This window comes from Chinchilla lanigera, unplaced genomic scaffold (genome assembly GCF_000276665.1).
Source record: "Chinchilla lanigera isolate Chin_1 unplaced genomic scaffold, ChiLan1.0 scaffold00001, whole genome shotgun sequence".
NCBI lineage: Eukaryota > Metazoa > Chordata > Mammalia > Rodentia > Chinchillidae > Chinchilla > Chinchilla lanigera.
In genome coordinates this window covers 32,293,613-32,318,230 of record NW_004955402.1, presented here as the reverse complement: position 1 = coordinate 32,318,230, position 24,618 = coordinate 32,293,613, and the positions used below count along the sequence as shown (strand labels likewise).

The window sequence follows — 24,618 nt, the reverse complement described above, 5'->3', positions numbered from 1 at the left end:
TTTGGTTGTTTTTAAGATTTTATGTTGTTTTTTTTTTTTTTTTTTTTTTTTTTTTTTTAATTGAGACAGGCTCTTGCTGTGTATTTCAGACTAGCCTTGAACTCACTATGTATCCTTGACTGGCCTTGAACTTGCAGCGGTCCTCCTACCTCAGCCTCCAGAGTAGTGGGGTTGCAGGCTTGTACCACCATGCCCAGCTGATCGTTGGTTTTTAGTAGTTTCATTTTGATGCGACTAGGTAGTTTTCTTTGTTATTTTCCTTGGAGTCTGATCATTCCCCCCACTAAACCAAAATTACTTCTGCAAGTTTTTGTTGGGATTTTTGGGGCAGTTCCATTTTCACTTTGTTTCCCTTTTGGGACTCCATTTGTGCTATTTTAGATCTTTTGAGGTTTCCGGCCACTATGCCATTAACTAAGGTTGAAAATGTGTGTTCACATGTAATCTCAAATTCAGGTTATTAAATTTAACAGTTAAGAGGTCATTGGTGACTTTAGCCATAGATAGTGGAAAACAAAGTCCATACAAGAGAAAAGATGGAGGAGTGAATAGGAATTTGATGAAGTAGGGAGACATATTGGCTACAGTTGTCTTTGTCTTTATTCCTCATAATCGTGTTTGTAACCTAAAATTGTTTTTTTAGACCTTCATAATAGACAGCATTGCTTTCTTTTTTTTTTTTTTTCTTTTTGGTTTTTTGGTTTTTCTCCCTTACCGGGAACCGAACTCACGACCTTGCGCTTGCCAGGCAGGCGCTTTTGCCGCTGAGCTAAATCCCCAGCCCCCAGCATTGCTTTCTTTCCTCTTAAAAGTACTCTTCAGGATATGAACCACTTGATGGTATGATTTCTGGGGCATAACTGCTGTATTAAGCTATCTGTGCTTTTTACACAAGGGAGTTTTCATTAGATGGTACTATAAAGGATGAAATGTAATCTTGAAGGATTTTGTTACATTTTGACTGTATTATAATTAATGTTTTAGCATAAAGATTTATTAAATGCTTAAAATTCAAGAAACCAGCTTGGATTAACTTAACCCCTAATTCCAAGATGAATGCAGTTTAGTACTTTTTGATTTTAGAGCATTTTAAACGCAAACATTTTGGAATTTGAATACCTGGTTATTGCAGGTGCTTAGATCCTTGGATTTGTCATTGAAATATTCTTTCTTTTTCCTCTCCAGTTCAAAGCAGTATTCAACGATTTCAAGAGAAATTCTTTATTTTTGCTTTGACACCTCAACAGGTTAGAGAAATATGCATATCGAGGTAAGAGGAATGTTTGACTTGTTTCTGTGTGAATGTTGTGTATTAGTAGAAAACTAGGGACAGGATGGTTAAACAACGGAAATTTATTGTTTGAAATTCTGGAGGCTTCTGTTCAAGATCAAGGGAGGGATAGATTTGTTTTCTCCTGAGGCTTTTGTCTTTGGCTTGCACATCTTGCTATTTTTTCGTGTAGCCTTTCCTCTATGCCAGTGCATCGCTGATGTCTTTCTCCTCTTATGACACCAGCTTTGTTGGATTAGGGACCTCCCCTAAACCTCATTAAACATAATTGCCTTTTTAAAGGTCCTATATACAAATGTAGTCACATTGGGGGTTAAGGTTTCAGCATAATACATTTTGTTCCCCTATAACATTGGACTGTTTCTGAAGTAAGGGGAGGATACTTTGATTGAATATTTAATAGTCTGTACTAGAAAAATTTAATCTTTGAATAAAACCTCAGAATATCTTTTTACGTTATTTTAATCACACTTGGATAGCTAGATAGCTAGATAGATGGATTGGTTTTTTTTTTTCTTCCTCATTGCTGGAGATAAACCCAGGGCCTTGAGTGCTTCATATGTGCTAGGCAAATGCTTTACCACTAGGTATATCCTCAGCCCAACAATAACATTTTAAATGAAAATTTTATTCTAAATACAGCAACATAAAAAAGAATTTATGGTACCAGCACAAAGGTAAGTGCGCATAAACTTTATCATTTCAAACTCAGGCATTTTTGAGACTGTCAGTGAACGTTATTAATTTTTCTTGGAGAACAAAACCCAGAACAGTTTGGGGCAAAATGAGTTGTTTAGTTATCATTACCAAAAATTACTAGAAATCTGATTATGAAAATACTGTTAGTCTTGTCAGTTTCAGAGAAAAAAATAGACACTTTTAAGTTGGTACGTTTGTAGAGAGCAATGAACTAAGAGGTGGAAAAGGAAGTCTGTAGAGTATACTTTTTCAAATAAAAATAGTCCTTTTTGGTATTAGCAGTACATTATATGGCTCTTTAAAATTCACTCCTTAGAAGACTCACTGTAGGAAAATTGAGATTCTTGTAGGTAAAATGCTTTTCTGGAACTGTAGAGTTAAAAAAAAATTAGTTTCAACTATTTCTTAGAAGATTTCGAGTCATTCAGTTTTTTTTTTTTTTTTTTTTTTAAATAAGGGTGCCATGATTGAGTTAGAGAAATTTCTATATTTAACTTAATTGTATAAGTTCTCTATAGCCAGATTATCAGTTTTTAATATGTAGGTGTGCATTATCAATCTCCTAAATTAGTGGATACACACTTATGGACCACACAATTTTTTTGAACACCTAACATCTTGAACATGCACTGTTATGTGGAAGGTTCTGAGACATAACTTTAGATTCTTTGGCTAATACTATCCCTTTTATTAAAATTATAGGACTCAATAAAAGTCTGAAAGTGTCTTTATAATATGAACCTGTGAAGTATGAGCCCCTGAAGTGTAGGCATACATAGAGAGACAGACTTGGCTATTTTAGGGAAGTAATAAACCAATTAATAAAATAGAAAAAAATAAAAATACTTTATGTCCAAAAATTCGTTAGTTGACCTTAATTTTGTTATTCATCAATGAGTTCTTGCTTGAGGTCATGTTTATTAGTACATGGCACTGTGTCATATCACATGAACCCTTTCAAGTTGCTTGTATTTTTAATGAACCAGCGTATTTATATAAATTGTGAGCATTGCAAGATGTTACATGGAGACCCAATTCATTAATGAGTACTAATTGAGCTCAGTTTTATAGGAGAGAGATCATTGTTAACTTCGGTGGTGTGGGCTTTTGAAGGAAGGAGGTTAAAGTAAATAGATTTAGATACATGCACGTAAACATTTTTAAAATGAAAATTAAATGAACTAAGTAATTCTGAATAAAGTTCTACCAGTTGTCTTAAAAAGATACTTTCTGCACACACAAAATCTGCTGAAGTGTGTAAATATGTGAAAAAAGTTTTTTTGTCTGTTTTTTTGCAGTACTGAGGATTGAACCCAGGGTCTCCCGTTAGGTTGCTCAGACTGGCCTTGAATTTGAGATCCTCCTGCCTTAACCTCCCTAGTAGCTGGGATTGCAGGCATGAGCCACTGTACCCAGCTGCAAATATTTATATTAAGTATAAAGATGAGCTGCTGCTTTAAAGGGGAACTTGCTTCTAGGAGCCATTATGGAGACTATGTCAATAACCTTTTTTTCTTTTATATATATATATTTTTGAGGTTCAAAGCATGTGAGTGTATTTTCTGATCAAGAAATAAATGATTAAAATTTAAGCATTTATTTTTAAAATTTTTAATCATGTTCTGAAGATGGATGGTAGTGATGGTTGCACAATAGTATAAATGTACTTAATTCCACAGATTTGAACACTTAAAAATGATTATTTTGATAAAATTTATCTTATGTATATGTAACCCTATCATAAACATTTTTAAAAAACATCTAGAAAGTAATGCTCACTTCATACAAGTGTGTGTTATAAATCTCAATTATTTTAGAGTTATGTGATCAAATGATAACAATTCCCTCCTAATTTCCTAATAAATGAAAGTAAAAGTTTGGTACCCATTATCTAGCTTCAGTAGTTACCAACATTTTGGCCCGCTGTATTTTATATCCCTACCTTTTTTCCCTTGAAGCTTATTAAAGCAATTAAAGCAAATAATAGGTATTGTATAATTTAATACAGAAATATTTAAGAGATGCAACTCTGATTTTTAACATGAACCCTCAGAAATTCATTGATCTTATATAATATTCAGACATATTTAGATTTTCTCAGTTATTTTAGTATTTCTATAGGGCTCACGTGTTACCTTTTGTGTTTTGTTTTTTGAGACAGGTTCTTGCTGTGTAGTACAACGTGGCTTTGAACTGATTATGCAGCCCAAGCTGGCCTTGAACTTACAGTAATCCTGCCTCAGCCTCCTGAGTACTGGGATTACAGGCATACACCGTCACACCTGGCACCCATGTATTACTTTTGACCTCAATGTATCCTAAATGTTTTTTTAACTTTCTGTTTTGAAGTGAATTGATATACACATAACTTGTAAAAACATACGCTTTTCACCTAGCTTCCACCATCAGCTTGAGTAACTGTAGTATAGTTACCAAAACCAAGAAATAACAATACAATCCTATTAACTATAATACTTTAAATTGTATAATATATATAGTATACTTTTAAATTGTAATGTCATCCTAATTTCCTTTCGCTCAGTGACAGTGTCTTAGTTTTTTCTTTTACGACTTTTGACAGTTTTGAAGAATAGTGATCAGGGGTTTTGTAGACTGCTGCTCAGTTCCTTTATATGTGGTATTTGAATGTCTACATTCACATTGTGTATTTTTGGCAGAACTGCTCTTCTCAGTGTATCATGTCAGCCTTTAATATTGATAAATCTTTTTTTGGCGATAGTAACCATGATCAGTTGGCCACGGTATTGTCTGCCTGATTTCTGTTGAGTTACTGGCTTTTTCTTTGTTATTTATAAATGTCCTGGACCACACTTTTATTTTTTTAATCAGATTTTATTAGTACATTTTAGGTATATGTAATGATCACATTCATCATAGAGAATTTGTACCTGTACATGGTATAACTTGTTTTTTTTTCTCCATTCCCCTAACCCTCTTCAGTACCTCCTCCCCTCCCCATTTACAAAAGCTTTGTTTCCATGTTTTCCTTCTTTTCTCATTTTTTTTAACTTTTCCCTTCTTTCTTTTCTCCCTCCCCTCCCCATTTGAACATTTTCTTCCTAATTCACAGTACCTATTATATACATTTTGGTCCTTACACTTTTGGTTTCTCACACCAGACAAACAGTGTGGTATTATGTGTCTGATTTATTTCACTTAAGAGTATGGTCTCAAGGTGCATCCATTTTCCTAAAACCGCACAGTTTTAGATTAGGCATATATTCTGTTTCTTCTCAAACTTTGACCCACTAGTTAGTTTAGTATTCAATGGTAAATGAGCAAAACATTTGTATTCTGGTGGAGATTTTCTGTTGTCCTTATTTTTACATTGGTGCAATTCTTTTGGAAGGAACAGTTGTCCCTTCTCCTTTATTTGTTAATTTATGTATTTGTTAGTGTGGATTCGTAGGTGTTATGTAGGTTACCCAGTGATACAGGAATTTACATTGTGGCTCATTGTTCTACTTTTGGTTATTAGGGTTCTTTTAGATTTGACTTGTTTGCCCTTTTGGTAGTCCTTTCTCTCCCAAATCCACCTTGGAGCACTTCTTTACTTTCTGGCACCAGGAGATTCTGTAAGTTTGTCTTATGTATTTTCTGGAATTCATCACTTCTCCATGGAGATCTAGTTCCCTTTATAGTTTTAACATTTCCTGCTTTTAAAAAGAAAAAAATGGTTTGACTTTAGTATGTTAAATATTCTAGATATATGTGATTTCATGTGTTATTTAATTATGCCTACCCCCATGGCTTAAAAACTTTGCTACACCTTAAAATCAGCTGAGGTGGTTTTTAAAATTCTAATCCAAATATCCAAGTTTCATCCATAAGAATTAAATTGGCATCTCCAAGGGTGGAAGCCCAAATCAGCATGATCTCTCTCCCTACTCCTCCCTTCTTTTCTTACCTGTCTTCCTCCATACTTCCTTCCCTTCCTTCTTTGGGTCCAGAAGATCAAACCCAGGACCTCATCATACATGCTAGACAGGCACTCTGCTGCTGAACTACATTTCAGGTTGGTGGTTTTTAAACCTTTTTGGGTGTTTCTAGTGTCCAGCAAAAACTGCTGTGTATGCAGCTACTTCCCTTTCTCTGTAACATTAGTAAAATATAGGATAGAAACTTACATAAATTCAAATTCAGCCTGTTTTGCTTTGTTACATATTGTGAAGCCTAATCTTTGGTTTCAGCTCTCTTTTTTTAATGTCAGCAGTTTTGTCTTCCCTTTGGTACTACTGCATTTCTAATATGTATTCTCACTTCTCCTACTGACTTGTCTTATATATTCCCAGGAATCAACTTGTGATACTTTCCTTGTTACTTGGGGGTCATATCTATGAATATGTTTTTATTTTTTTATTGAAGGCTGAAAAAAACCACCAACCCTTCCCTCTGGATAGGGTCCTTTCTGGTTCTACCATGATGATCGATAAGCACTCCAGATGCAGCACATGCAGATAGTTTAAAAATACCTTTCTCTCATACCTGTTTGTCTTTTGTTATTTTGTTTATTTTGTCATTCAGCGTCTGTGTGTGTGTGTGTGTGTGTGTGTGTGTGTGTGTGTGTGAGAGAGAGAGAGAGAGAGAGAGAGAGAGAGAGAGAGAGAGAGAGAGAGAGAACTCTATACACCAGGGATGCAAACTTGAAAAAATAAACTGGTGTCAAGATTATTTGCCTGCTGTTTTTGTTGCTGTCCTCTTCATCTACAGTGAGGGCACTTGGGTCTGCCTGAAGAGAAATCTCTTGAAGCTATCTCACTTTTCATTGACCACATCCATCAGTTTGCTTACAGTCCATTGATTCTTCTCTGTTACTTTCTTGATTTACAACTTGACTATGTAACTCGATCTTTAAGGTAGCTAGTATGATTGCTAAGAATAATAGCAAGTGGAAAGTGAATTTGGCTCTACTTCTTAGGCATGTGTGCCCTGGGGCAAGTGACTAAATCTCATGAAATCTTACTTACCAAGCATGTGAAGCTGAAATAATGCTCCTCCTCCCTGGATGATTGGGAGACTGATGCTGTAACTTGTTGGACCTTCCCTTACTATAGGGTGTAGTGTCAATAGCTGTCCAGCTGCACCATTCCAAAACCTGAGCACCATCCCAAAGGCACTTTTTTGTTTCTTTGCTTCTCATGTGTCGTTAATCATTAAATCCTGTAAGTTTATTTTGCTTTGCCCATTTTTTTACCCCCAGTCATCTCATTTCATATCACTCTTTTTAGCATCCTGTATTCTGGCTAGGCATTTTATCTTTCTAAGCTGATCTCCTGTTATTTCTCTTTTGTGCAGTTATTTTCACCAACCTAACAAGATTTTGATGTGATTCCTTAGTTGATCCTCACCCTTTCCTTTTCTTGTGAATCATTGTATAATGGGAACCACTAAAGAGAAGTAGACAAAATAACTGCTGTACAAACCTTGCTTTTCAATTTGATTGGATTCATTGTCATAGCTCCCTTGAACTTTAAAGACAAAATTAATCTCTTCTCCCCCTCTATAGCACTTACTACATTCTTTTCCACACATTTCTATTTTGGTTATATATTGATTAGTCGTTTGAAGCGAATACTACATCTTACTGTCTTTGAAGCTCCAGTGCCAAGACTGTAATGTTTCTTGACTTAAATGAATGGAATGATAAGAGTTGCTCAGAAGAGATCAGTATTGTCTGGAATTGTTTGAAGAGAATGTTGACAAGGATGAACTTGTGGCAAGGCAAACAGTTGGACCAGGGGAAACAATAATAGCCAGCTGCTCACACTTGCTGATTATGTCTTAGATCCAGACATTTTATTTGTATTATTAACTTGTGTAATTAACACCACAACTTGATCCTGTAGGTGCAGTACTTCTCAGTTTTTAACAGAGGTAAAAGCAGAAGCACGGAAAAGTTAAGTGAAGTCATATAGTTTGGAACTATAGATCCCAAGGTGGTCACTGCTTTGTTTTACTGCACTCCAGGGAACTTAGTAGAAAGAGAGCATAGACTGTCTAGTTAGAACAAGGTGAGGGACATTGTACTACTTTAGGTTTCAAAGGACAGGGCAACTCTTTATGTTCAAGATTCAGGATAATGGCTAAGGATAATACTTCCATAATGTGTATACATATCACTTGGGGATTTTGTTAAAATGCACATTATAATTGTGTAGGTCTGAGATGGGGCTTGCACTTCTAAAAAGTAACATTGCTAGTTTAATTGTGAACTCCATTTTGAGTGGGAAGGTTTAGAGGGTTCTGTATCAGAAGAATTTTATGGGGATCTCTTTTTTTTTTTTTTTTTAAATCCAGAAATTATAAGAGGTTCTGTGTCTGTAGTTGGATACATAATTACAAAATGCTGTGAGATAAAGATTTTGAGACTAGGAGTCTACACATTGTTTCTGTTTTAGACTCACCTAAGTCATATGTACAATTTGTCAGGCTGTGCTCAAACTGTACTGTCAGGCTGTATTGTCAGGCTGTACTCAAAAAAGAAGAGTATCTGGTGAATGGAACTTTATATTAAATGCACAAGAAGTCTCTAAGTGATTAGAATGTTCAGCCAAAATGAAGAATCACTTCATTTTGGGTAAATGTAGAGGCTCATATCATTGTTGTTTGTCTTAGATTAATTTATTAAACTCCTTTAAAACTCAGGATACTCCTTTTCATGTTAATCTAATTTGTTGTCTGTTGAAATAACTATTGCATCATCATAATTCCTATCAATTGAAAATACCTTAAAAGTTCCGTGTAAACATTACTTAAAAGTTAAGTAAATGGGGGTTATTATCACTGTAGTGTTCTCAAAAAGGCTTGTACTATTGGTAGGTAAGTGTTCAGCTTTTAAGGAGTAAGAATTGAAGTGTAAATAATTCTTCTTTGTCTGAGTGAAAGTCTTCTGTAAAATCTTACTATACTTTCTTAACACATTTTATTACTTTTTCCAACAGGGACTTTTTGCCAGGGGGTCGGAGAGATTATACAGTTCAAGTTCAGCTGAGGTGAGTTTGAAATTTAGTTAGTGTAATTTTATACTTGTTAACTATTCATATAGCCCTGAATTTTAAAACATATATCATGTTTGGGTATACTGTTTAATACTTTTTCTTCTTTTTTTAAATGCAGACTTTGCCTGGCAGAGACAAGTTGTCCTCAAGAAGATAACTATCCCAATAGTCTGTGTATAAAAGTAAATGGGAAGCTGTTTCCTTTGCCTGTATGTTGCTTTTTGTTCATCAGATTTTTATTGTTTTATATAAACACCAATAAGGTCTAGAAACAGTGACAACTCAGTACAAATGACTAGTTGTGGGATTCATATTACTTACTGGTTTTTTTGTTTGTTTGTTTGTTTCCGGTACCAGGAATCGAACTCACAACCTTGCGCTTGCCAGGCAGGCGCTGTGCTGCTGAGCTAAATCCCCAGCCCCTATATACTGTTTTCTCATAAGGGACCTGTGGTTCCTTAGAGAAATAAATGATTGGTTTCAGATTTGAGGGGTAAAAATAAATAAGCCTAGAACATCTTGTTCTATAATTCACAGAAGCTTTAAAAGACTGTAACAAATGGCAGAAGTTGGCATGTGAATGTATAGCAGCATGTTGTGGTGGGTACCTAGATAAATTGATCCTGCCCCATGGATGCTGTAGAAAGCAGAGACTTCTGAGAACAGCTGGCCAGAGAAGTTCACAATTTCAAGCTTAGACCTTGATGATGGATGCACTTGGGGCCAGGGGAGCACAATGGTATTTGATTAATATTCCATTATTTCACAGTGAAGTATGTGGACTTGCAACACCTCAAATATATACAATGTGAATGTGTATAGGCTATTTCTGGCCTAATAGTTATCCCTGGAATCCTCAAATCCTAAGTCAAGTCATAAGATAACATTTAAATTGTTGAGTGATACTGTGTATTACTTACCATTGAGTCCTTGAATATGTTGTTAAATTGGTAGCTACATAGAAGGCCAACAAAGCCACTAAAACAACCACCATTGCTGTTCGTCAAGCACTATGGTATTGGAGGTGTATTTGTTTTAATTGAAGCATTCTAGAACAGTGACCCCACCACTGTGCCAAGCTGCCATTTCAGCAAAGCAGTATTGAGGAGATGGGGAAAACTGTGTAGCATCCTTGCCTAGGATGAGATTTGGCTCTGTAATGAGTACTATACGGGCAATATCTCTGAGCATCTGAACAAGCCAAACAAAATAGTCTAGTACCCTGAATCCTACCAGAGCCAGGTGTTTATAATTGAGCCTCAAAGGGAAAACATGGTTCAGGCTGATGAAAGGAATCTGATTTATTTTTTAAGTTGTTGGCAATATTGTTTCTTGTTCCTTGCCGGGGGGCTTAGAGACCTGAGAAATGCTTGTTCCGTGAATTTTACAGAGTTTAAGCATCATTGACTGACATCTGAAAGATGCATGTGGGACTTAAGGCAATTGAGACATTACTGGGGATCAGAGGGTAAATGTAGAGGCTCAGTAGATATAGTCAGAGAGGATTATTTACATGATCCCATACATGTTTGAAAACCAGGTGAGACATTTTGCTTCTCAGGTTTCTGGCTTCCAGTAATAGATTCTCGGGGGCTGTCTTAGCCAAGTGAGTTTCACTAAGATCTGAACCAAGAGAAGAAGCAGCCCTATTTGAATCTGAAGGATTCCAGTTTGTGGCCAGATGTGTGGCAAAGGAAGACTGGCAAAATTACAGATTATAGAATGACACACTGCGTATTTTCCATGGTCTTTTCATACCCATTTTTCTTTGCCTAGGATGTCATAAGATTTTTTTTGATCTTTGGCTCTCATTCCTATTTACTTCTCCCAGTACCCTTGAAGAAAGGCATCGTTATAGAGGCTTTGTTAATGTCAGTAGACTCAGCCCTGAAGATATATCCAGTGTCATCTGTGATACTGTGCCACTGATGGAATTGTGTCTGAAATGTGTGGGGTTCTTCCTAAATTTTTTGGAATTGCCCCAGAAATAGGGAAGCTGCGTACGTGTATATGTACAAGTCCCACAGAATTTCCATAGAGACCAGTCAGTGTCACGTTTGGCATTTCTTTTTCACAGACAAGGTCTGTAGCACCATTGTAGAACTCTAAAATTGTCACTCTTTTTGTCCTTTTGAGCGACACTGAGCATTAAGGGACCTTGTTCGAAATGTAAGTATCAACAGGGCACAAACAAGATCTGCATGTGGTTGTTCCCTGTGGTCTTGGATTATTGTACGACAGTTTCTGCAGAGATGAGCTTTATATGGTCATAGAATTTCCCATAAGAGCTTTGAATATTTTGAATTATCTGTGTCCTGGAGCAAGTACTTATATATATGACCTTATAATACCCAGTCATTATGGACCTATGGCAGTTGGACACTATACTGCATGTAAGAAGTAAATGGAATGGAAAATATTACTTTGAAAATAGTGTGTTTCTAGACCCCTAAAGATCAAATAGTGTTGAAACTAGCTTATTTGCTTTTTTACTCACTTTAAAATGATGAGCTTTACAAAATACATGCATGTATTGACTTTCCAGGTCTCCTCATGTAGAGAAGATAGTAAATAGCTCAGAGAGTGATGGCCTGCAGCATGCACAGACAAGAAACTGTCTTAAGACTTATGCCTCCCCCTTATCTTCTATTCTGTAAGCTGCTACTGTGGGACCAATAGTCAGATGATAAAAATTCGTATTTTTATTGCCAGAGGAGGGGGAAAAATGCTTCTTTGAGCAGCTGAGTTATTTTTCTATTTTAAAAAGGTACTGGGAAATTTCTGTAAAACCTGTGGAGCTATAGAATTGAACAGAGAAGAGTTGACAGGAAGGATGTTTCTTTAAAAGATTCCAGAGAATGGAGAAAGATGTGTGATACAATTTAGCTGGCAAAAAATTTCCAAAGTAATTTTTCTTGGCGCAGCCAGAGGACCCATCACTACTGACCCCATCTTCCTAATAAATTCTGAGTTCATGGATTTGTTTCTTGATGCTCTCACTCCAGTGATCTGCTTTATAGCAAATCTGGATTGAAGTGAACTCAATGTTTTCTTTTTTAAAAAATAGCACTCCAACTAAAAGAGGCTCTCCTTGAAATAAGATGGGATAATTCTGTTATCTAAAATAGTAACTACAATGGACTTAAATTGCCAAATATGTAAATGGGTTTATAATTACTAAAATCACTAGAGCTTGTACCAGCTCATTACTTTGAAGATTGATAAAAGAATCATAGTGGTTGGGGATGTAATTTATAGTGGTTGGGAGTGTAATTCACTGGTAGAGTGTTTGCCTAGTATGAACAAGGCCCTGATTCAATTGCCAGTACCACAATAAAGAAAACAAGCAGAGAAAAAAGTGAAAACAGCAGATCATTTCCTAGTAACCAGATGTTGATGTTATCAAGTTCTTAATTATGGAAACATTTCAATTAATACAGTGAAAGAAAAAATAGAAGTAGACAATTATTATTATATAATCCATATTCGTATAATTGATGCCATTATACATAGGTGCTAAAGTCATTAGGTGAAAGCTGGTCTTTAGAGTTGGAAGAACCATGATGATATGTACTAAAATGATTGTCACTGTCATCACTTGACACCACTGAAAACAGGACAAACAGACACATATACCTCCTGATATGGCCCCATAGAAAGTATGCAACATTCCTTATGAAGTATTTCTGTCTGAAATTTGACCTGAATTTAATCAGGTTTGTTCAACTAATTGCCAGTTTAAAAATTATATGGCAAATGACAAGAAATGTGATATTATGAGGAAGAAAAACTACCCAATCCAGAATGTGAGGTCACTCTTCAGGTTTAGAGGTCAAAAAATACGTGTGTATAGGATTGAGGGAGATATTTATAGAATTATCAGAGACAAAAGTAAGTGCAGTATGAGGCCAGGTTTGAAAATTTGAATCAAACTGAAAGGATATCTTATATATCAAACTACACATGAAGTAAATATGTCTGGAATTTGCTTTAAAATACAGTAGTCCCTTGGTTTATGAATTTAATTTGCTATATGAGTTTGGAGGAGATGGCTCTGTTTGTGTGGGGAAGATGGCCATGGTCATGTTTGTTGCCTGATGTGGAGTTTGCAAATAAAAGTAAAATTTTGTCAAACACTTTTGTTTGTGAACCAAACTGTAAATAAAACCGTTTATACACTAAGGTATTACTATAATATGGGATGGAAGTGAAGTAGAGTAGTAAAAGATTGTTCATGACTAATTGAACTGAATGATGGGTATGTGGGGGTTCATTTTGCTTTTTTATATTTTTTTATGTGTCAAGTTGTGGTACTATGTATGTATGATTTTTTTGAGACAGAATCTCACTATGCAGTTCATGCTGATCTTGAGCTCACTTTGTAGCCCAGGCTGGTCTTGAACTCACAACAATCCTCCTGCCTCAGGCCTCCCTAGGGGTGGGATTACAGGCATGCGCCACCATGCCTGGCACTATGTTTTTAAAGTTCTTAGAAATGCATATTAAAGTATCAGTTGGATGATATGTTTAGAATTTGTGCTTACTAAAGGAAAAAAGTAATTGTGTGATAGTTGTGTTTTGTGGTGGATGGCAGCTGGATTATAGAGACAAATGAAGTAAAATAGGAAATATGTTAATTATGGAAGCTGGTTGGCAGGTACCTTCCTGTTCTCTACTTTTTTTACAAGAAGTGATTAAAATATATGGTGAATGTTTAAAAATTATTATAGTAAAAGAACACATTGCCCTTAGTACCTTTCAGAACACCGCCCCTCATTTCACACATACCCTATTCTTCGTGCCACTTTCTGCAGCAGTTCCGGAGTGTCTTTACAAGGTGTGATTAAAACCACAGTCAATGCTGCTATTGAGTCCATGCAGATGAAAGGCAGGCTGATAACATGGTATATCCGTATCCACCTTATTCATTGTATCTGGCACTTCTCACTCTTGCCCAAAGTCAAAACGACCTTGAAAGGTAAACCTTTTTGAATTAATTTGGGACATCAAGGCAGGCATGAGAACAAAACTAAAGGCACTCACTTCCAAAGGACTTCCAGAGCTGCTTCAGAAAGTGGCAAGAACAATGGGATAAGTGTATTTGATGTGAGGAGTATTTTGAGGAAGATTAAGTCAGTGTGTCTTTCATTGTAATACTTTCTTCTCCCCCCCACACCCCCGGTACCGGGAATCAAGCTCACGACCTTGCGCTTGCCAGGCAGGCGCTGTGCTGCTGAGCTAAATCCCCAGCCCCAGTACTTTCATTTTAAAAAATTTAAACAATCATTGTATTTTTATCACACCTTGTGTGCTTGAAAATTTCCATAATATAAAAACGTAAATCTGTGTTGACAGTATCAAAGTAGTAATGCTAATTTGAAAATTTAGAAATGTTAAAGAAACAACATTAAAGACTTTACTCACAGGGCAATACGTCTTCATAGCATATAACATAAAATGTTCTTTGCATCTGTCTCTGTCTGAAGTGTTAGGCTAAGGAGTTATACAGTCTTTTTTCAGGCTCTCTAGCATCCTTAATTGAGAAAGTTTGTGGATTTGTTCTCCAGACCTCTTTCAAATGATCTTGATTTTATTTTTGCTGTAAATTTGGAAAGTTGTTAAAATATGTGAAGTCTAATCACTTATATTTCCAAAATTCCAACAATAACCTGTTCTTATTAACCAGAGTGGTACAGCTGAACAGAGGGAGAATATAATTTAATAGATGACTCAAAATTTTCAGTGAAGTGAAACCCCTCAAATGGAGTAGAGAACAGATGGAAAATAACATCGGTGATTAAGTCTAGTACAACATAGAATTTTACATTAGCTTAACACACATGTTTACACTAATTGTTACTGTCCTGACTTTTTATTCTTCGCTTCCGTGCTATTAAGATGTCATACGACTCAAATTCTAATTTCCATATTTCATGTTGAGCTAGGTCATGAGTTATTTTTATTATCTTGGCAGATCTTGTGCCATTGTTACTTGCTTAACTTACCGGTAGGTACACCAAAGGATAGAATTATTTTCTAGGGCCCAAAACAGGTAAAACAAAACCAGGTTGCATTCATACTTGCCTAACTACAGGTATTGGCATTCTTTGTATTTGTTGTTCACTGATTTTGGAGTGAGTCTTTTTTATCCCTGTTGTGTTCCATATTAGCACATGTAGGTGGGCATACCCCTCTTGTACACACATATACACTCACTCATATTTCCTTACTATAATGCAAGTTCTTTTTGTATTTTACTCTCCTGTTCAAATGGTTTTGATGATTTTCACGATTTTGGTTGCAAGTTGTGCATTATAATGATCATGTGGATCCCCCCGTAATAAAACTATCCCTTTATGAGACAGTGAAAGATGTTCCTAAGTTATAGACAGCTTGATTGTGTTCTTCAGCCCTGCTGTACACACCACCAGTACTAAATTTTGTTGTGAGGTGCATAACTCAACATTGCAGAAATGCACAAGTGCCTTAAAGTTCATGATGACTGAATGGCAGCTGTAATGTTTTGTCATTGCCTGCACTTATACAGCTTTGCTGCTGTTCCTCAGACATGCTTGGTTAACAGAATGCTCTTTATTTTGCATCAATTGAAAAAGAAAATCTGAGTGATATTAATGGCATATGGAGACCATCATTTGGACAAATACCCATTGATGACCAAGTGAAAAGTGACTCCATAGATTGATTGTGTCCTAAAACAATGTCAGTAAATCATTTAGCTTATGCTTTCTTGCCATGTTTACAAAATAAGTAACCATAAACTAAGCTATATCATTAACTTGTTTTTTAATTCTCAGTGGTATGTAATTAAATTACATCTATGACATAATACAGTCAATGAAATATAGTGTCTTTTTTATTAGGTAGATGTTACTGTTGAATTGTCTAAAACATACTGGTTTTGCAAATCAGTATGAAAAATTCTGTAGATGAAAATCAGATAATACTGTGAATCAAAAGAGTGTTTCCTGTTTAGAAAAAAGGCAGATTAATTTAATGCTAACTGAAATAGTGTTGGTTTTTATTTATTGACTTGATCTGTTTTTAAAGCTGTTTGTGTTCTACTCAGAGAAAAGGCAGTGGAGAGCATTCTTATCATTCACAAGATCTGAATGATACCTTTGAAATTCATTAATGCATTCCTTGTTTTAATTTCCAAAGTTTGTTTTCGCTCTTCCTCATCCTAGTACATGAATGCATTTTGAAGGACTTCCTAAGATGAGTCCTTATAGAGAGGTTTCGCTTTATCAGCAAAGCTTGATTTCTTGTTAAAAGGAAGATTCATAGATAATACTGTAACAAGGACTTAGAAGGTGCTTTTACTAAAAGAATTCTTTATGTAGGACTGTAGATACTTGATGGGCAAAAGTAGGATAAAAGTTTGGCATTTTGGCCTTCATCTTCTATTGCCTTTATTATCTTAAACTTTTGGTGAGACTGCTGCTCAACTCTCCATATCCACAAACATATTAATCATTTAAGGAATGTTCATCTAAAACTGGTAGTCTTAGCCCCCTTTAAAACTGAAGACATCAACAGAAAAGTAACTAAGAGCTTTAACTACCAGCTTTTACAATATCCCGTTCAAGCCCTTATCCACCCTCATGTGACCCCAGCAGGACCTAGAAGTCTCCAGTGATTGGCCTAAACTTGGAAGAATAGTAGAGCCTGTTCTTTATTGCAGTCAAGTCCCTCCATAATGAGACTGTCCTCCTAACTGGCAGCAATCACTTGGTTCAAAGAGCAATTACTCCCTGAGGAATACTAAGACCCACCCTTCCTCCCAGGAAGGAGCTATCATCCCTCAAAGAGAACCAGATTGCCCCTTCAAGTGACTGTGATGATACTTCTGAACTAGTCCAGAGATGATCATCAGCCATACCACAGTTTGACCAAGATGGTTTATATGCACGCTTCATGGTACTCTCCTTCTATTCATGGCCGAATTAAATCTAAAGCTCTTGTCAGTACTGTATCTGCAAAGACAAAACTGGTGCTGCTAGTTCCCCTGTCTTCCCAGTACAGCTATACGATTAAATTTTCTTTCCTACCTTTGCCACTGTTCCTCTCATCAGTTGGTATCTTGGGATGTTGCCAGAACCTACTCTAGTGGTGGCAAACCTATGGCACACAAGTGTTGTCTTTCATTTAAGACAAAAGATGTCATCGTATGAGTTGTCTTTTCTAAACTAAAACCTCAGTGTTCATGTTTAATTACAGTGTAGGCCTTTTGCAATAAATAAGTGGGTTTTGGGTTACAATTCGGGCACTCGTCTCTAAAAGGTTCACCATCACTGACCTAGTCCGTTGACCCTCCCGGAGCTGGGGCCTTTACCTTAAAACTCTAATAACAGTGTGGCAAGATGTCATTTTAATGGTGGAGGGCCGGGGAGATAGCTCAGCGGCATAAGCGCCTGCCTGGCAAAGGCAAGGGCCTGAGTTTGATTACTGGTACCAAAAAAAAAAAGATAAACATTTTAGTGGTGGAACGTGGATTTTTGTTCTCTATTTTCCTGGTCTGTCATTTCCAGGGTAGAATAAAAATAATCCAGTGCAACCAAAATTAGGCAAGCTCTTCGCTACAGAGAATATAATTTTTGTTTCTTATGGCTATAGGGCTATGCACCACCACCTAAAAATGGGATTGAGCAGAAGCGCCCTGGACGCCCCTTGAATATTACATCTTTAGTTAGATTGTCTTCAGCTGTGCCAAACCAGATTTCTATTTCTTGGGCATCTGAAATTGGAAAGGTAAGATTCTCTCCTCCACTGACAGTCAATTTATTTTTTTTTTTCTTGAGATAACCAGCTCTAACTCTGTTTTCTGATTAGAAACTTTAAAAAGCAATAATTTTCAATTCAGAAATGGTGGTAAAGGGATTTTTAAGGTTAAAAACTTTTAACTCTGAAGTATCCTGAGTATTGTCTCTTTATATTCTGGGAAAGGAAATATTTATATTCTTCAAAGTAATCATTTAATACTCTGTGTTTGGGGAGGTGTCATAAGTAATATTTAATAAACTGGAGGCTTTGGGTGATAAGTATATATGAAGAGAAACCAAGAACAAAACTTTATCAGTCTTTAGGGGAAAGAGTTAAATGTACTTGTGATTAGAAATAATTTGTTCTAGCCTTTATGTAAACAACTAATAGATACTAAGTGGGCATCTCATGTAAAAATGCTCATTTAGAGTTATTTCTTGCATACCTTTGGGTTCACGGACCTGACTTTCTGCTCATTCTCAGTTTCAAAATGAATTACATCAATTATGAGACATTAATGCAACAGGGAATTTACATTTTAGAAATATGTAACAAAATGAGTGAGGAATGGGACTTCAGTTAATTTCTGAATATCAGATTGCATGTTCTTGTTCCATGGAAATAAAATACTCTTCTTTTGAGGTTAAAGAACGTGAGCATATTTGTTGCTTTACTACCCAGCTAATTGTAGAGCTGGAAATAATATATAGATTTGCAGATAAATGATTATAGATGTTGAAAAGTTGACAGTTTTGCCATATAACGGGAATAGTGTTTATTTTGTCTTAAAATGATGAATGGACCTAAAATTTGTACAATGTTTTGAGTATTTGGACATTGAAAAGAACATTAAAAAGTATTTAAAATGGTTGGTTTGCCACCTATTAAAAATATTTGGTTTATTGTGGAATCAGCTCAATTATGTATAGTGGAATGACAAAAGAATATTTTGGCATTTAGGTAAAATTATATTTCCTCTCTTCAGAGTTCTATAAATAGCTAAGGGAGGTTCCTTTTGGCCAGATTTAAAGATACAGAATGCTGTTATTTTCTGGCCTTGTCTTATACACTCTAGTAGGTGCCTCTTTCCTAGTAAAATGCCCATTTAGGAACTAGAGTTGTTAAAGCTTTCCTTAGAAGAGAGCTTATACTGACTTTGATTCATTTGCCCAGTGTCATCTGGCAAGTGCCAGAATTGGAATGCATAAAAAGTGTTAATTATGTCCTTGGTGTTCAAACCTTGTTTCTGCAATAGGACCCACTTTTAAATGAAAATATGAGCACCTCATTACGTAAGTTGAAGCAGAAGGAATCTGATTATAAGTAGATACGAGAGAGTATGTTTTTATGATAGTCCCTAAGGTAGCAGGTTTTGTTAAATTAGGAACAGTTTAAGGCAGAGCATGGTGATATACACCTATGATCCCAGCAGTCTTGGAAGTTGAGGGAAGAGGACTGCAAGTTCGAACCCAACTTTGGCAATTTAGTGACTCAGTGAAACCTTGTCTCAAATAAAAATGTCTGGGGGTGTAGTGTGAAAGATCTTAGATTCAGCCCTCAGTACTACAAGAGAGAGAGAGAAAGAGACCTCTAAATGAAGCTATTTACTATACCAGTGGATGTTTTAAAGTGATAAGTTACTGAGAAATACCTTTGAATAAGTGTGACATTATCTTTCTTGAAGTACTGTAGTTGATTTTCCCCTCCTTCCCAGTCATTGACCTTCCTGGAGAAGTTTTTTTGAATGTTTTTAGAAACTAGAACTTTTAGATAAGTATTATGTAAATAAAGAGACTATTATCTCTAGTCTTTAATGCAGAGTATCTTTTTCTATAGAATTATTCCATGTCTGTATATCTTGTACGACAGCTGACATCAGCCATGTTATTACAGAGATTAAAAATGAAAGGTATTAGAAATCCTGATCATTCCAGAGCACTAAGTAAGTAATGTTTGTAAGACCAAGTATATGAGATGCTTTAATGGGAGGTGGGAGGGAGCTGAGAAAATTGACCTTTATAAACATATATGCATTACATGGTGGAAGATAATCACAGACAAATCACCTGTATAGTTTTCAGTTGTCAGAGAAAATATGAAAATATTCTTTTTTCTGTTTTCAAATTTAATAGTTGTTTGCCAGGCATGGTGGTGCATGCCTGTAGTCCCAATACTCTGGAGACTGAGGCAGGAGATCACTGCAAGTTTGAGGCCAGCCTAGGCTACATAGTGAGTTCAAGGCCAGCCTGGACTGCATAGCAAGACCTTGTTCAAAAAAACAAGTGAAAAATTTAATAGTTATTTGAAAAATCCAGTGCAACCTAATAAACAGTAATGAATGTGTTAGAAGAGAAATCCTAAGAATTCAGTTACATATAAGATCCAGAGTTTGTACATTCATAATTCTCTAACCTGATACAGTACTGGGAGTATCGTTGTATTTTCAATACATTTATATTTAGCAGTTTGTGTTTCTTAACTTATTCAAAGTGGGAAATTTACAAGGACAATACATTTTAAAAATTCGCTCATACACCACCATTATTTTTAAACATTTTAATTATTATTTTTCATTTTTTGCAAGTTAAAGAAAAACTTACTGCAGATCCTGATAGTGAAATTGCTACAACTAGTCTTCGAGTGTCCTTGACGTGCCCTGTAAGTAAAGCTACAAACTGTTCTGGGAAAGTTTATTTTTATAAATGACTAATTTCCCTGCAGAAGTAAGTGTGAAAATCACTAATATATTTTGATAGAATTCTGAACTTCCCCCGGTTAGTAATCTTCATGATTAAACATTATAATTCTTTGTATTCTTAAAATAATGATAAAAAAGGCTTTCATATTATTGAAGGAAGATAATTTTAGGCAAAGAATAATCTGTCAAAATTAATGCTGATAATAATCCATAACTAATAATAAGCACATATTAAGCCCCCCCTTCACCCTTTGCTGTCTGTCTGCTTTGCACCTGCCCTGAGCTAGCTCCTTTTATAGAATATATATTGAAAAATAGCAGTAAAGTAACTAGGGCCTGATAAACGTTAATTGGTGGTCTTGGTTTAATAAGTTAATTGATGGTCTTGGTTACAATATTGGGTTGTCTTTGTAATGTACTTTATATCTCTTTACATAGAGACTTGGGTGAGAAATTAGTCAAGCTACTCTGAGGTCCTCCTGTGTATTTGGCATTGAACTAACTAGGAGAAAATATTGAGGATTTGCTTTGAAGTTGTTAGAACGTTAATAACCTATTTTGAGAGATAAAATCAACTAACATGTAAAAGCAGAATGTGCTTAATCACATATAAAGAGGTGGATGGATGAAGGCTTAAAATTAATGTGGATGTTGAGCATGGTGGTGCATACCTGTAGTCCCAGCATTTGGGAGGCTGAGGCAGAAGGATCACCACAAATTCAAGGCCACCTGAAACTACATAATGAGATCCTGTCTCAAAAGAAAGCAAAACAAAGTGGGGAAGGAAGCCTTTTCAATATGAGAAAAATCACGGAATCAGAAGTTTATAATGTAGTTGGGGGGGCATTGTGGAAATGTATAGTGTTTATTAATGAAGACAAAATTGTGTCAGAAAAGAAGGAAATGACTTGTGAATTTCCTCCTGTGTCCTGAGTTTTTAAATTAAAAAATTAAAAATTGTAGTCTTATATTATTCCAGTTCTTTTTCTAATAACTATTCTGCCAGATTGGGTTCAAATGTAAATGTCCTGAGTGTCAGTATACATTCTGTTACCCTGTAAAATGGTGTTTACAGTTATCTTTCTTTCTGAAGGTTTTTCATCATTAGTTTTTTAAAATGCAACTTGTCCTTTGTTGAAAAATAATAGAATTCTGTGAAATTGGGAAAGCCTAGGAATGGAGAGTGCTGTGGTTATCAAATTTAGACAGATCTGCAGTCCTAGCATGGGAGGATGTTAATATCCTGACATTGTGGTAGAGAGCTTAGTAGCCTTGTGTTAGGACCCACAGCCTTCTCTGTTCCTAAGCTTTATGCAGGTGGGAATTGTTTTGAGTATCTGCACATTACTTTATTTTCCTCCTCTCATATTACAGTTAAAATGGATATTAGATTGAAACAAGTGAAATTACTGTTAGTCAAAAACAGTTGAATTTTGACAGGTTATAGTTTAACCCTACTATATTCAGCAAACATTAATTGCCAACTATATTCTAGGTGTGCAGCCACTGTACAGGGAGGGAGCTCATGTCGTCTTTATGTTTTAGTATGTCAAACTGTTCTGTCAGGAACAAAGTGCTTTTACACAGTTTTCAGTGGGTTCAACAATTACGTAATACTTTTTTCTGTAAGTCTTATTTTCGTAGAAATATTTCCCCCTTTACATCACTGCCATTCTACATGAGGGTAACCAAAGCTAAACACAGTGGCCAGGCATACTAAAGGATTCTGTGGCTTCTAATAGTAACAACTATCAGTGTGGTTAAGGTTTCTTTTATATATGCATTGGGAGCAGTTTGTTTCAAACTTGTCAATTTGAAGAAAGTTGAGAATTTTAAGAAAGTTAACTTTTCAGTTATTTGAAGAAATAAAATATATGAAATACTGTAGCAGTTTTCACAGTGCTGGGACTGACACCCTAAGCACATGCTGTACCACTAAGCTGTACCCCCAGCCCCTTTATCCTGTTACAAATTCATTATGTTTTCTTTTTCTACATAAAATGACAACAGGTCGTTTCTAAGACTCTTTTCCTTACTCATAGTTTAATCCTACTTAATATTTTTAGAACACTTTTCTGAAAAGAATGAATTATATTCTTTGGGCCATTGTACTATTAAAATAACTTGCATAACTAAACTGTGTATTATGTATATGCTGTGTATTAATTAGAAAAGCAGATGCAAGTTTGGGTCAGATTTAATGGGTGAATGACTACGATGATGGAAGTAGTTTTTGAGGAAGACACAATCCTAGCATCAGGAAGAAAAGGCAGAGTGGAGTGGGTCCCTGCCAGCTAAAGATGAAAATAACACAGAATCTGGTGTAGTTAACTGGAAATGGAGCAGGAAAAAAATGGATCCCACACACTTGGAAGGGTAAAAAGTGAACCCTGGTTTTATTTGGCAGAACGAGAGGAAATGACAGGCTAGGCTGGTAGAAGAAATGTTTGTTTTATTTCATAGTACATTTGTGAAATAATTTACAGTACACATGAAAGTGGATAGTGGAAAGAAGTCCCAAGATCTAGGGCCTACAGAAGGTAATTTCACACAGTACAGTGGTTCACAAACAATTCTGGTTGCAAACTGAATTGGATAAGAACCAAATGGAATTTCCCTTAATATAAACATTGAACCTAACCATTGAATTTAAGAAACTTCAAAAAATATTTTTAAAAGACCCTAAAAATATATGCAGAATTTTTAAATTTTGCTAAAAATAGTTCAAAAGCACTGTTGTCATTTTTACTGTAAAAACTCTTTAAGAAAAAAATTTTTTTTTTTTTTTTTTTTTGGTTTTTCTCTGGTACCGGGAACCAAACTCACGACCTTGCGCTTGCCAGGCAGGCGCTTTTGCCGCTGAGCTAAATCCCCAGCCCCAAAGGTTTTTTTTTTGGTTTTTCTCCAGTACCGGGAACCGAACTCACGACCTTGCACTTGCCAGGCAGGCGCTTTGCCGCTGAGCTAAATCCCCAGCCCCCCCTTTAAGAAAATTTGAATTTCTACTAGTCTATATGAACCAAATATCAATTTAGATATTTGCCTGCATAACATTTTGCAAGGAAAAAGTATTGTGTTGGCATCTTGGTTACTTTTCTCTCGTTGCTGAGACAAAATACCTAACACCCAGAATGAAGGAAGGAAAGGTTTATTTAGCTTACAGTTTGTGGAGGTTTCAGTCCATACTGGGCTGGTTCCAAGGCAGAGTGGCACATGGCAGAGGGTAAGTGTTCCTGGCAGCAGAACACAGCAAGACAAGAGCAAAAGTGAGGAATGGCAGCAAGCAGCCTCTTTCCCTCCTGTACATTGTATGCAAACTTCTCGCCCCAGGGCAGGTGTAGCAGTCACACCCATAATCCCTGCATTGGATCATGGATCAATCACAAATCCTAGAAGCCTGCCCCATGACTGCATGAGGATTTCGGGGGGACATGCAGACACAATCTATAACAGCTGGCTAGACATCATTCATAAAAATGATACACTTCAAAATTTCAAGAAAGTAGTAGCATATAATTTAGAATGCAGCACTTTTCCAAATCTTTTTAAATAACATGGCATAGTCAGTATTTGGAGATTGATCAGACTTTCCCAGATAGTAATAAATGTCTTTTCCAATTAGGGAATGTTCGTTAACTCTTGTAAGAAACTAGTGTAGAATTAAGGGTCAACAACTTTATAATACTGAATGTTCTAAAAATTTTAAGGCAGCAACAGGAAATATGAAAATGGCATAGAAGAAGGAAAAAGCACAAAAACGTGGTTTATAAAATGTGACCCAGGGGCTGGGAGTTGTATCTTCTGCCTGTGTACTCCCAGCAGTCTGGGAGGCAGAAGCAAGAAAAATGAAAGTTTAAGGCCAGCCTGGGTAACTTAGCGAGGCCTGACAATGAAAATAATTAATAGAGCTGGGTGTGGTAGCTCAGTATAGAGGTCTAGGCTCAGTCCCCAATGCCAAAAACAAACAGAAAAAGTCCTCAGGGATTCCCAGGGGTTTCTAAGACTCAGAAATCCACAAGTCCAACTTTTTATAATAATACTAGCACATAATCTGTTTTTCCCGTGTGTGTGTGTGTGTGTGTGTGTGTCTGTGTGTCTGTGTCTGTGTTTCGAGGATTAGTCTGAGGATG

The 24,618-nt window shown here is 36.0% G+C and overlaps 1 protein-coding gene across 7 annotated transcripts in view; it reads left to right on the top strand.

Annotated features, from left to right (window-relative positions):
- Nucleotides 1-24,618, top strand: part of Pias2 (protein inhibitor of activated STAT, 2) — a 94,917-nt gene that overhangs the window by 40,302 nt on the left and 29,997 nt on the right. For all 7 annotated transcript variants that reach the window (XM_013510479.1, XM_013510483.1, XM_013510482.1 and 4 more), the window contains 6 exons: nucleotides 1,186-1,270; nucleotides 8,953-9,003; nucleotides 9,128-9,218; nucleotides 17,644-17,778; nucleotides 19,627-19,732; nucleotides 20,375-20,448. In XM_013510479.1, coding sequence (XP_013365933.1) covers nucleotides 1,186-1,270; nucleotides 8,953-9,003; nucleotides 9,128-9,218; nucleotides 17,644-17,778; nucleotides 19,627-19,732; nucleotides 20,375-20,448 — 542 coding nt within the window. The remainder of the gene's footprint in view (nucleotides 1-1,185; nucleotides 1,271-8,952; nucleotides 9,004-9,127; nucleotides 9,219-17,643; nucleotides 17,779-19,626; nucleotides 19,733-20,374; nucleotides 20,449-24,618) is intronic.